General features: G+C 45.6%; 2 protein-coding genes and 1 pseudogene across 8 annotated transcripts in view; 2 read left to right on the top strand and 1 right to left on the bottom strand.

Moving 5' to 3' along the window:
* The window catches only part of C10H12orf56 (chromosome 10 C12orf56 homolog), a 116980-nt gene extending 111909 nt beyond the window's left edge, over positions 1 to 5071 (bottom strand). For 5 of the 7 annotated variants that reach the window (XM_071071507.1, XM_011727289.2, XM_071071508.1 and 2 more), the window contains exon 1: positions 4820 to 5071. In XM_071071507.1, the coding sequence (XP_070927608.1) occupies positions 4820 to 5071 (252 nt within the window). The remainder of the gene's footprint in view (positions 1 to 4819) is intronic. The other 2 variants (XM_071071510.1, XM_071071511.1) reach the window with 2 other exon arrangements.
* Positions 5072 to 6067: 996 nt separating this feature from the next.
* LOC139356720 (small ribosomal subunit protein uS17-like) lies at positions 6068 to 11749 on the top strand (annotated as a pseudogene).
* LOC105473458 (exportin for tRNA) overlaps positions 6078 to 12032 on the top strand; it is a 56174-nt gene continuing 50219 nt past the window's right edge. Inside the window, exon 1 of the mRNA XM_011727285.3 lies at positions 6078 to 6169. The gene's annotated coding sequence lies outside the window, so the exon portion shown is untranslated. The remainder of the gene's footprint in view (positions 6170 to 12032) is intronic.

Genomic DNA, 12032 nt, shown 5'->3' with positions numbered 1-12032 from the left:
AAAAGAAGTGTCTAACCTTAGTATGGCTTAAGTAGTATTTTTGATGCACCCAGGAGCAGAACTCTAGAGAATTTTTTCAAAAGTAACTTTTAAAGAAAATGTCAGCCCTTTATAAAATATCTGCCCAGGTAACTTGGAAACCCTTTCTTTGAGAAAATGAACCACATCCAACATGTACTGAGATCGTCAAGTGCACTTTAAGCTCATTTTTGCTGGAAGGGAAATCTCACTTGTACCCTTCTTCAAAACAAACATGTGTACACTCTGGTCTAACTTTTTGCTGCTGTTACCATTAATTTTTTTTTTTCCTTTGTGAAGGGAATAGAATTTTATCTGCATTATTTGTAAGGGCTTTTTTTCCCCTGAGATAAATGTGACCTATGTCAGGAACTAGAGTTAATCTGGCCTAACATGGAACAAGGAGGGCTGGGGCTCAGAGGCATAAGGGACTTTATTTGTTCCTAAGATCAGTGCTTGAGATATTTTGCAGATGCTGAACCTGATGAATCACCTGGCACCACCCAGATCGATTAACTGGCTCATCTGATCTTGTGGCCCCCACCCAGGAACTGACTCAGTACCAAAGGACAGCTTCCATTCCCTATGATTTCATCTCCTGCCTAACCAATCACCACTCCTGACTCCCTGGCTTCCCCCAACCAACAAGTTGTCCTTAAAAACTCTGATCCCCAAATGCTCAGGGAGCCTACTTTGAGTAATAATAAAACTCCAGTCTCCTGCACAGCCTGCTCTGCATAAATTAGTCTTTCTCTATTGTGATTCCCCTGTCTTGATAAACTGGCTCTGTCTAGGCATCAGGCAAGGTGAATCCACTGGGCAGTTACAACTTTAGAATCCTCCCAAGGTGGGAGGATCATTTGAGGACAGGAGTTCGAGACCAGCCTGGGAAACAGGGCAAGACCCCATCTCTACTAAATAAATTAATGTGTTGGCAGGACCTTCTGGAAGCTTTAGAGAAAAATCAATTTCCTTGCCTTTTCTAGCTTCTACAGGCCGCCTACATTCCTTGCCTAAGGCCTTCTTCCACCTTCAAAACTAGCAATGGCTAGTCAAGTCTTTCTCGTGCTGCATCAGTTGGCCACCGACTCTTCTTCTGCCTCTCTCTTCCACTTTTTTTGTAATTTTTAATTTTGATTTTTTTGAAACAGAGTCTCACTCTGTTGCCCAGGCTGGAGTGCAATGGCGCAATCTTGGCTCGCTGCAACTTCCACCTCCAAGGTTCAAGTGATTCTCCCACCTCAGCCTCCCAAGTAGCTGGGCTTACAGGTGTGTGCTACCACACCTGGCTAATTTATATATATATATACACACACACACATATATACACACACACACACACACACATATATATTTTTTGAGACCAAGTTTCACTCTTGTTGCACAGGCTGGAGTGCAATGGTGCAATCTCAGCTCACCGCAACCTTCACCTCCTGGGTTCAATCTATTCTGCTGCCTCAGCCTCCCGAGTAGGTGGGATTACAGGCATGCGCCACCACACTTGGCTAATTTCATATTTTTAGTAGAGACGGGGTTTCTCCATGTTGGTCAGGGTAGTCTCAAACTCCCAACCTCAGGTGATCCACCCATCTTGGCTTCCCAAAGTGCTGGGATTACAGGAGTGAGCCACCGCACCCGGACAATTTTTATATTTTTAGTAGAGATGGGTCTTCACCATGTTGGCCAGGCTGATCTCAAACTCCTGACCTCAGGTGATCTGCCTGCCTGGGCCTCCGAAAGTGCTGGGATTACAGGCGTGATCCACCACACCCAGCCATAAACACATCTTTAAAAGTGCAAGAGGTTGGACGGTCAGGAGTTTGAGACCAGCCTGGCCAACATGGCGACACCCTGTCTCTACTAAAACTACAAAAATTAGCCAGGCATGGTGGTGCGCGCCTATAGTCCCAGCTACTTAGGAGGAGGCTGAGGTGGGAGAATTGCTTGAATCTGGGAGGCAGAGGTTCAGTAAGCTGAGATTGCACCACTGCACTCCAGCCTGGGCGACAGAGCGAGACTCTATCTCAAAAAAAAAAAAATGTGTTCACATTGAGCCCACCCAGATAATTCAAATTAATTTCCCTATTTTAAGGACAAATGATTAGCAACTTTAATTCCATCTGCAACCTTAATTCTCCTTTTCCATGTAATATAACATATTCACAGGTTCCGGAGATTCAGCAAGTGCTTATCTTTGGTGCATAATTATTCTGCCTATCACAACTTCCAAAGTTGAACTATATTGTGCAAGATGGACATTCAAGCTACCAACAATGTTGAAAGCTTAGATTTGTTCAGGACATTTATAGTCATTACACATTCTTTATGCCTGAAAGGTAAACCTTGTACAGAAAGCATGAATAAATAAATTGGTATCCTTTTTTGTAGGATTCTTGGCTCAGGGCCAAAGGAGCTTTACCGTACTTCTTAGATTCTCACACATAAAAAACAAAAACAAACAAACAAAAAAACCAAGCCAGGCACAGTGGCTCATGCTTGTAATATAATGCCAACACTTTGGGAGGCCAAGGTGGGTGGATCGTTTGAGCCCAGCAGCCTGGGCAACATGGCAAAACTCTGTCTCTACAAAAAATACAAAATCTAGCTAGGCATGGTGGCACGTGCCTAGATTCTTAGATTCTTGAGAGAATCTCGAACTCCTTACCTCGGGTGATCCACCTGCCTTGGCCTCCCAAAGAGCTGGGATTACAGGTGTGAGCCACCACGCCTGGCCCCTTTTAAAGTTTTTTGTTGCTTTAGAGACGGTCTAGTTCTGTCACCCAGGTTGAAGTGCAGTGGTGAGATAATGGCTTAATGCAGCCTCCAACTCCTTAACTCAAAGTATCCTCCCACTTCAGCCTATGAAGTAGCTTGTACAACTGGCATGCACCACCATACACAGCTATTTATTTTTATTTTTGTAGAGACAAGGTCTCGCTAGGCTGCCCAAGTCTCCAACTCCTAAGCTCATGTGATTCCCCCACCTTGGCCTCCCAAAATGCTAGGATTATAGACATGAGCCACCTTGCCCAGTCTAAAGTTTAAAAAAACATTTAGTAAAGGAAATTTAAATTAAAAAAAAAAATTAGTTCAAGGCCAGGTGCGGTGGCTTACATCTGTAGTGGATCACTTGAGCCCAGGAGTTTGAGACTAGCTTGGGCAACACTGCAAGATCCTGTCTCTACAAAAATTTTTAAAAAAATTAACCGGCTGTGATGGTCCCAGCTACTTGGGAGGCTGAAGTGGGAGGATGGCTTGAGCCCTGGAGGTTGAGGTGGCAGTGAGCCGTGATGGTGCCACTGCACTCCAGCCTGGATGACAGAGTGAGACTGTCTCCAAAAAAACTGTTTTAGTTCAAGAGAATGGAAACACTGGTAGTGAGGAAAAGCAATGTTGTACCCCGAACTTTTCCTCAATAAAGAAAACAAATTGGCACAGTTATATTAGTTCACAAAGGTATTCCGAGTAGAAAAAAACAATCTTTTTTTTTCATTTAATTTTATTCTTTTCTAACAGACTCGTTCAAAAGAAGCCATGACTCTCTCAGCAAAACAGCTCCATCAAGCGTCTCGCCAACCTCTCCCTTGAGGCTCAGTCAAGGGAATGAAAAAAGGAGGCTAGACACCTGCCCCCAACGGAAAAACCAAGAACACACCTGGAGAGCATCTCAGACAAAGGGAGCCAGGCGGGGAAAACAGTAATTGGAGAGGAGACCGTGCTTCCAGTCTGTTGCTGGTTTACAAGGTAAATCTATTCCTGGAGGAAAGGGGTACAGGAGCAGGACGCGAAAACCCGGGACAGGCTGTGGCAGGCCCGACGTCTTTCAGGCCCAGCTCCTAGCGTCCACGCCCCTCCTTCCAAGACGTTTCCCAGCAGGCCCTGCGCCCAGTTTGGATCAAGTGAGCCGCCTGAGATTGCCAAGCGTCCCGTGCGCATCTCATTAACGCATCTGCTTATTCATGTATTTATTCTTTGTGGGGGGAGGGGATGGAAGGAACGGCGTCTCACTCATTCTGTCGCTCAGGCTGGAGTGCGGGTGGCTCGATCTCAGCTCGCTGCAACCTCCGCCTCCCAGGTTCAAGTGATTCTTGTGCCTCAGCCTCCCAAGTAGTTGGGATTACAGGTGCACACCACCACGCCCGGGTAATTTTTGTATTTTTGGTAGAGACGGCGTTTCACCATGTTGGTCAGGCTGGTCTTGAACCCCTGACCCCCGGTGATCCATCCACCTTGGCCTCCCAAAGTGTAAGGATTACAGGCGTGAGCCACGGCGCCCGGCCTTATGCATTTATTCTTATTGAGCACCTAACATGCTGTAAGCATCGGGGGCAAAAAAGTAAATGAGATATAACAGCACTTAACACACAGCATTTATTTGCACGGGTGTTGGCTTTCTAGCCCTCCAGCAACTGCTTCTAGGTAGGGGCCCTCTTTCGTTTTTGCATCCTCCGAGTCTAGCACAGTGCCTGGCACTGAATAGGTGATTTGTTAACAAAGGAACAACTTTAAAACGTGTTTTTGATAGGGAGCTCGGTTCTCAAACCTGTAGCCCTACGTGGGGGTAGGGGAGGCGGGAGAATGAGGTGGACAGGCAGACACAAGGAGAATGGGAAACGTGTTTGTATTAGGAGTGCTCACAGCAATCCACAGCTTCCCTGTGTTCCTCGTTCTCAAATAATAGTAGGGGAGTCGAGGGCGGGGTGGGGCAGCCCTCCCCGCGCGCAGGAGGGCTGGATTTGGGAGCCTCAGCCGGGGATTCTCACTGCGCTCCGGAGCCCGCCTGCCCACCAGCGCCGCTCACCAGGTCAATGGCCACGACGTCCCGCAGAGCCACTACCCGCCGGATGGACTTGGGCGGGTTCTCGGTTAGGTAGATGAGCCGGTCGCTCAGCACCACGTACTTGAGGGTGTGGTTCTCCGAGTTGGACACCACGATGCATGGCTCATAGGCGCGGACCGCGTCGTAGACCTCGGGCGGCAGATGCCGCCGCAGGAACACATCCAGGCGGCTGTTCGTGCGAGCGGGGAAGCCGGACTGCAAGGGGCAGGCCATGCGCGGCGCCCGCAGCGGGGCGGAGTGCTGGGACTCGAGGCCCTCAGCTCGCCCTCTGTCCCCTCCCCCGCGCTGGAACCCGCGCGCCACAAAGCCGCCGGCCCCGCGTCGCCTCCTCTCCCAGGCGTGGGGACCCAGGCCGCAACTGTAGGAATCCACGCCAGGTCGGCTTCCCTGGAGCGCCCTCCCCAGCCCTGTCCAGCCTCCCGATCTTTGTCCTAACCTCAGACGGCGATGGGCGGGGCAAGACGCTGGTCCTTTAGGCTCGGGTTGATGGGCACCTCTGGCTAAACACCATGAAGTCCCCTGCCACCGAAGGGCGGTGGATTTTTAGGGTCTCTCCCGCCCGCCCCTCATGCCAGCCCCCACCACTGCCTACTCTGTTGCGGATCACACCATCCCATACAAACTTTATTGGTAATGGAAACCAGTTTCAATCTGGTTTCCTGTTAGAAACTTGAAAGAGTTTAATTTACCGATTTATTTTTAACCCTAGAAACCCTAGAAACCTATTATTACCAATCACACAGATTTAGCTTTTGGTTATGACATGGCCTGGCACAGCTTTCTGATGTTGTTGGAGTGTAAACATAGGTCTTCTTTCTCCAACCAGTGAGAAAGGTTTTTTTTTTTGACGGAGTTTTGCTCTGTTGCCTAGGCTGGAGTGCAATGGCGCGATCTCGGCTCACCACAACCTCCGCCTCCCGGGTTCAAGCGATTCTCCTACCTCAGCCTCCCGAGTAGCTGGAATTACAGGCATGCGCCACCATGCCCAGCTAATTATATATATTTTAGTAGAGACGGGGTTTCTCCATGTTGGTCAGGCTGGTCTCCAACACTTGACCTCAGGTAATCTGCCCGCCTTGGCCTCCCAAAGTGCTGGGATTACAGGCCTAAGAGACCTTGCCCAGCCTTTGAGAAAGGGATTCTTAACATGAATTGATGTGAGCACACCCAAACCTACCTAAGGAATATGGTTTTGTTTCCAATGCCCAGGGCAATCTATGCAGAAGAATGAATGGGTGAAGCTGGCATCTTGAAAAGTTGAAGCTGATAGACTGAAGAATGCTGATTACATAGCCCTGAGGCTGCAGAGAAGTAAGTATTCCTTAGTTTTTACAGGCCAAGAATAGTTTATTAATTAGGTTAGAGAGATGAGAAGGGCACAACAGAAATGCTCTAGGTCAGAAGTTCCATTTTTTATTTCGAATCCTAGAAAAGTTATTCTCTTCCCCTCCCCATTGACCCAAAAACCTGATAATGAAACCATATCATTCACTGCTGTGGCTGCCAAGAACCCTGAATCAAATTTGATATTCTTTATATTCTCCCTTTCTACATATTTTACTATTGTACACTGTATGTTATAAGCAACTTCAAATCCCTTGTGGAAAGAAGGTATAAATATATTACAATCTGGCTGGGTGCGGTGGCTCACACCTGTAATCCCAGCACTTTGGGAGGCCGAGGCGGGCGGATCACAAGGTCAGGAGATCGAGACCATCCTGGCTAACACGGTGAAACGCCATCTCAGCTACTCGGGAGGCTGAGGCAGGAGAATGGCGTGAACCAGGGAGGCAGAGCTTGTAGTGAGCCGAGATCGTGCCACTGCACTCCAGCCTGGGCGACAGAGTGAGACTCCGTCTCAAAAAAAAAAAAAAATATATATATATATATATATATGTATATATATATTACAATCGATAAACAGATATTGTAGACTACACTGGTACAAAGGGAAAGAGAAATGTTTGGGTCTGGCTAAACTTTTTTTTTTTTTTAGACAGAGTCTTGTTCTGTCACCCAGGCTGGAGTGCAGTGGCATGATATCGGCTCACTGCAGCCTCTGCCTCCTGGGTTCAAGTCATTCTCCTGCCACAGCCTCCCAAGTAGCTTGAACTACAGGTGTGCACCACCATGCCCAGCTAATTTTTTTTCTGTGTGTATTTTTAGTAGAGACGGGATTTCACCATGTTGGCCATGGCTTGTCTCCTGACCTCAAGTGATCTGCCTGCCTCAAACTCCCAAAGTGCCGAGAATACAGGAATGAGCCACCACCATGTCAGCATCTGGCTAGACTTAAGTCTAAGATCACATTAAGGGACTCAAGTGAGTAAAGAGAAGTGCCACCTGCTGGCAAAATCTTAAATGACCTACTAGTTAAAGTTTGCTTAGGCTCTCATCTGAGCCTTCCTAACTTCATAACTGGATGAAAAATGAATGAACTATACCATCCCTAGCAACCTTTATTGACAAAAGACGCCGCATGGTTATTTCCTCCAAAATAAAGACTACTCATTATCTAAACCACTCTAAATAGAGTTTGTTGCTTCAAACCAACAGAAAGGCAAAAGCCCTTCACCTCTGCTGAATAGCCACACCTCACAAAAGCAGTTGAAAGGCGAATGACTACAACATCAGAGGTGGAAAGTGAGGCCATGTAAGGGAAAGGCCTTACCTTAGTCTGCTATTTTGTGTCTCTCAGGCTTCCTAGTTCATACCCACTTCCCAAGACTAAAACAGAATGACTGGACCAGGACCAAAAAAGACAGCATACTTGATCTATCTGCCAAGAAGCCCATCTTGAATAAGCTTTTGGTGACAAGTGCACTAAGCTTAGCAAATGTTAAAATGAAGCACAGGCTGGCTGTGGTGGCTCATGCCTCTAATCCCAGCACTTTGGGAGGCCAAGGCGGGTGAATCAGTTGAGGTCAAGAGTATGAGACCAACCTGGCCAACATGGTGAAACCCTATCTCTACTAAAATTACAAAAAATTAGTTGGGTGTGGTGACACACACCTGTAATCCTGGCTACTCGGGAGGCTGAGGCAGGAGAATTGCTTGAACCCAGGAGGTGGAGGTTGCAGTGAGCTGAGATTGCCCTACTGCACTCTGGCCTGGGCGACAGAGCAAGACTCTGTATCAAAAACTGAAATAAATAAATAAATAAATAAATAAATAAATAAATAAATAAATAAATAAAATGAAGCACAGAAAGAAGGGAATTTGACTGGGAGATTGGTGGTTAAGCTGACTTCAGTTAAACTTTTAACTTTGTGGCACACAGAGAAGGCAATACAATGGTTTCCAGGCACCGTATGGCAGGGTTGCCAAGGTAACAGCAAAATTTCTATTGCAGGAAAAGGATTTAAATATATAGGAAAGATCACTAGATTTGGAATCAGGAGAACTAGATTAGGGCACTAACTCTGTTATCTATCAGACTTTTGGAAAGTCAGTCACAACCTTTCCAAGCCTCAGTTTCCTCATCTGTAAAATGTGAGGATCAATGTGATGAATTATGAACTCTATGAGCACTATAGACATATGAAACATTTACATTCCCTTATCTTTTGGTAAGCTTTACATCAATCCACGGCCCATAGCCCACATGCAGCCCAGGAAGGCTTTAAATGTGGCCCAACACAAATTCAAAAATGTCTTAAAACATTATGAGTTTTTTTGCAATTTTTTTTTTTTTTAGCTCATCAGCTACCATTAGTGTTAGTATATTTATATGTGGCCCAAGACAATTCTTCTTCCAGTGTGGCCCAGGGAAGCCACAAGCCTGGATACCCCTGTTTTACATGGTTAACCCAAATGCACCAAAGATAGGTACTCACTCCTTATCTTGTAAGTTCATCCAAACTCAAGAAACATTTGGCAAAGGAACTCCTGCAATCAAGCACTTAATAGATGTTTCTTGATAAAATTATCAAAAGGAATGGGACATTACTTACCTGGACTAATCCTCAAAGGCAATCTCCTTGAATTTCATCAGAACAGTGGTCTTAGGTCCAGGGATGGTCAATTCAAATAATTCGAAAGGACAGTAGTTATAAGCATAGAACTGTAGAGCCAGATGACCTGGGTTCAAATTCCAGTTCTCCTATTCAGTAGCTGAATGACCTATGCCTCATTTTCCCCATCTATGAAATGAGGATAATAGTACCAACCCCCAAAGGGTTATTACGAGGATTTAAAAAGTTTCAAAAGTACCTAGAACAGGAACTTGGACTGGAGTAAATACTATATAAGCGTTTAAAGAATAAGTTTACTGGGCATGGTGGCTCACACCTGTAATTCCACCACTTTGGGAGGCCCAGGTGGGTGGATCACATGAGGTCAGGAGTTCGAGACCAGCCTGGACAGCATGGTGAAACCTCGTCTCTGTGAAAAAATACAAAAATTAGCTGGTGTGGTGGCGGGCGCCTATAGTCCCAGCTACTTGGGAGGCTGAGGCAGGAGAATCACTTGAACCCAGGAGGCAGAGGTTGCAGTGAGCCAAGATGGCACCACTGCACTCCAGCCTGGGCAACAGAGTGACTCTGTCTTAAAAAATAAATAAATAAATAAATAAATAAATAAATAATAAGTTCAACAAGTATGTGATTTCCTGTCACATATATGGTCATTCTGTTCCTTATCTACAAGGTAATATTAAATTCTTCTTATTGGATACAAGTCTAACTTTCTGAGATTGACCCAAGGCAAATTTTACCTTTTTTGGGTCACATTTTTAGTGGAGAAGTGACCAGTAGGTTAGGCCATGAGAACCATGTAAGGATTCCACACTAGAAGTACCCTTCAGTGGTTCTAGGGACCCCAAGTGTTCCCATTCCCCCAACTTGAAACTAAAGACAGTACACACAGTAAGATATTTAGAATATGTGGCATATAAATAGAACCTGACCTTTTTTTTTTTTTTTTTTTTTCTCTCTTGAGAAGGAGTTTTGCTCTATCACCCAGGCTGAAGTGCAGTGGCACAATCTCGGCTCACTGCAACCTCCACCTCCCAGGTTCAAGCAATTCTCCTGCCTCAGCCTCCTCAGTAGCTGGGATTACAGGCACCCACCACCACAGCCGGCGAACTTTTGCATTTTTAGTAGAGATGGGGTTTCACAATGTTGGCCATGCAGGTCTTGAACTCCTGACCTCGTGATCCACCCACCTCGGCCTCCCAAAGTGCTGGGATTACAGGCATGAGCCACCACGCCTGGCCTAGAACCTAACTTTTTAAAGGTGTCTCATTTAGGAATCTCTTAGTGCTTCAACTTAGTTTTTTTTTTTTTCCGAGACAGAATTTCACTCTTGTTGCCCAGGCTGGAGTGCAATGGCACGATCTTGGCTCACTGCAACCTCTGGCTCCCCAGTTCAAGCGATTCTCCTGCCTCAGCCACACAAGTAGCTGGGATTACAAGCATGCACCACCACACCTGGCTAGTTTTTGTATTTTTAGTAGAGATGGGGCTTCTCCATGTTGGCCAGTCTGTTCTCGAACTCCCTACCTCAGGTGATCCACCTGCTTTCGCTTCCCAAAGTGCTGGGATTACAGGCGTGAGCCACCGCACCCAGCCCTGTACTTATTATTAGTGGATACTGATCATTTAAATATCTACTATTAGAATCAGATGACATACAAAGGAAAGACGTCATTGTTATAAAAACCAGACAAATGATCTGGATTCATGTTTTCTTTCACTGAATAATACTCCAATGCTCTATTCTGCCTCTCAGGCTTCCTGCTGCACATGTACTTCCTGTAAGAGGAATTAATGGTTGGAGTAGGACCAATAAAGGCAGCATTCCTGACCTGTTTTCCAACTTCTTTCTCTGCCAAGAAGCCCATTATACATAAGCTTTTGGTGACAATGGCCTTCAGTTTAAAGAACATTGAGATGAAACACACAAAGAGAATTTGACACAGAACTCAGTGGCTATCAGCTCATAATTATGTTCTTTTTGGTTCAACTCAATACATTTCACAGATATTTACTGAGAAATATTTATTACCCATAAACAGAATCAAGATAACACTTTCAATCTTTAAAAATTGTCTAGTTTTGGCCGGGAGTGGTGGCTCATGCCTGTAATCTTAATACCTTGGGAGGCCAAGGCAGGTGGATCACGAGGTCAAGAGATCGAGACCATCCTGGCCAACATGGTGAAACTCTGTCTGTACTAAAAATACAAAAATTAGCTGGGCGTGGTGGCGCGCAACTGTAGTCCCTGCTACTCAGGAGGCCCAGGCAGGAGATCTGCTTGAACCGGAAGGCGGAGGTTGCAGTGAGCCAAGATCGCACCACTACCACTGTACTCCGGCCTGGTGACAGAGCAAAACTCTACCTCAAAATAATAATAATAATAATAATTGTCTAGTTTTTTCTCAGGCAGCCAAGAAGATGGTGGACATTGAGACTGAGCATGCCTATCACAAGCAGCTGACCATTGTTCAAAGCAAGAAGAGGATCCTGCTAAAGGAAACTGGCAAGCTAGGCTTCAGGAGGTCCAAAGAGACTATTGAGGGCATCTACACTGACAAGGAATGCCTGTTCACTGGTAACATCTCCACTGAGGGCAGATCCTGTCTGGCATTGTGACCAAGATGAAGATGCAGAGGACCACTGTCATCCACAGAGGCTATCTCTACTACATCCGCAAGTACAATTGCTTCGAGAAGTACCACAAGAACATGTCCAGGCACCTGTTCCCCTGCTTCGGGATGTCCAGATCAGCGACATTGTCATGCTGGATAAGTGCTGGTCCCTGAGCAAGACAGTGAACTTCAACGTGCTCAAAGTCACCAAGGCCGCAGACATCAAGAAGCAATTCCATAAGTTCTGAGGCTGAATGTCTGCCCGCTCCCTGAAATGAAATAAAGTTATTTTCTCATTCATACACACAAAATATGACTAATAGGTAAGATAACCACACAAACTTAATACACAACAAAAACATATTAAAACATATTAATGCAATTAGAGATTTCAAAAAAAAAAAAAAAACAAGCAAGCTGTGTCAAAGATATGATCAAGCACAATCCTGGCTGAGGAAATCTGGAAAGACCTCATGAGGGAGGTAACATTCGATAAATGGTCAAAGAGTGAATGAAACAATTTCTTTTTTTCCTTTTATTATGGGCAGTTTTTAAATTTTTTAGCCAGTTGTAGTGGCTAACACC

The sequence above is a fragment of the Macaca nemestrina genome, chromosome 10 (genome assembly GCF_043159975.1).
Source record: "Macaca nemestrina isolate mMacNem1 chromosome 10, mMacNem.hap1, whole genome shotgun sequence".
NCBI lineage: Eukaryota > Metazoa > Chordata > Mammalia > Primates > Cercopithecidae > Macaca > Macaca nemestrina.
This window is presented reverse-complemented; position numbering and strand designations above follow the sequence as displayed.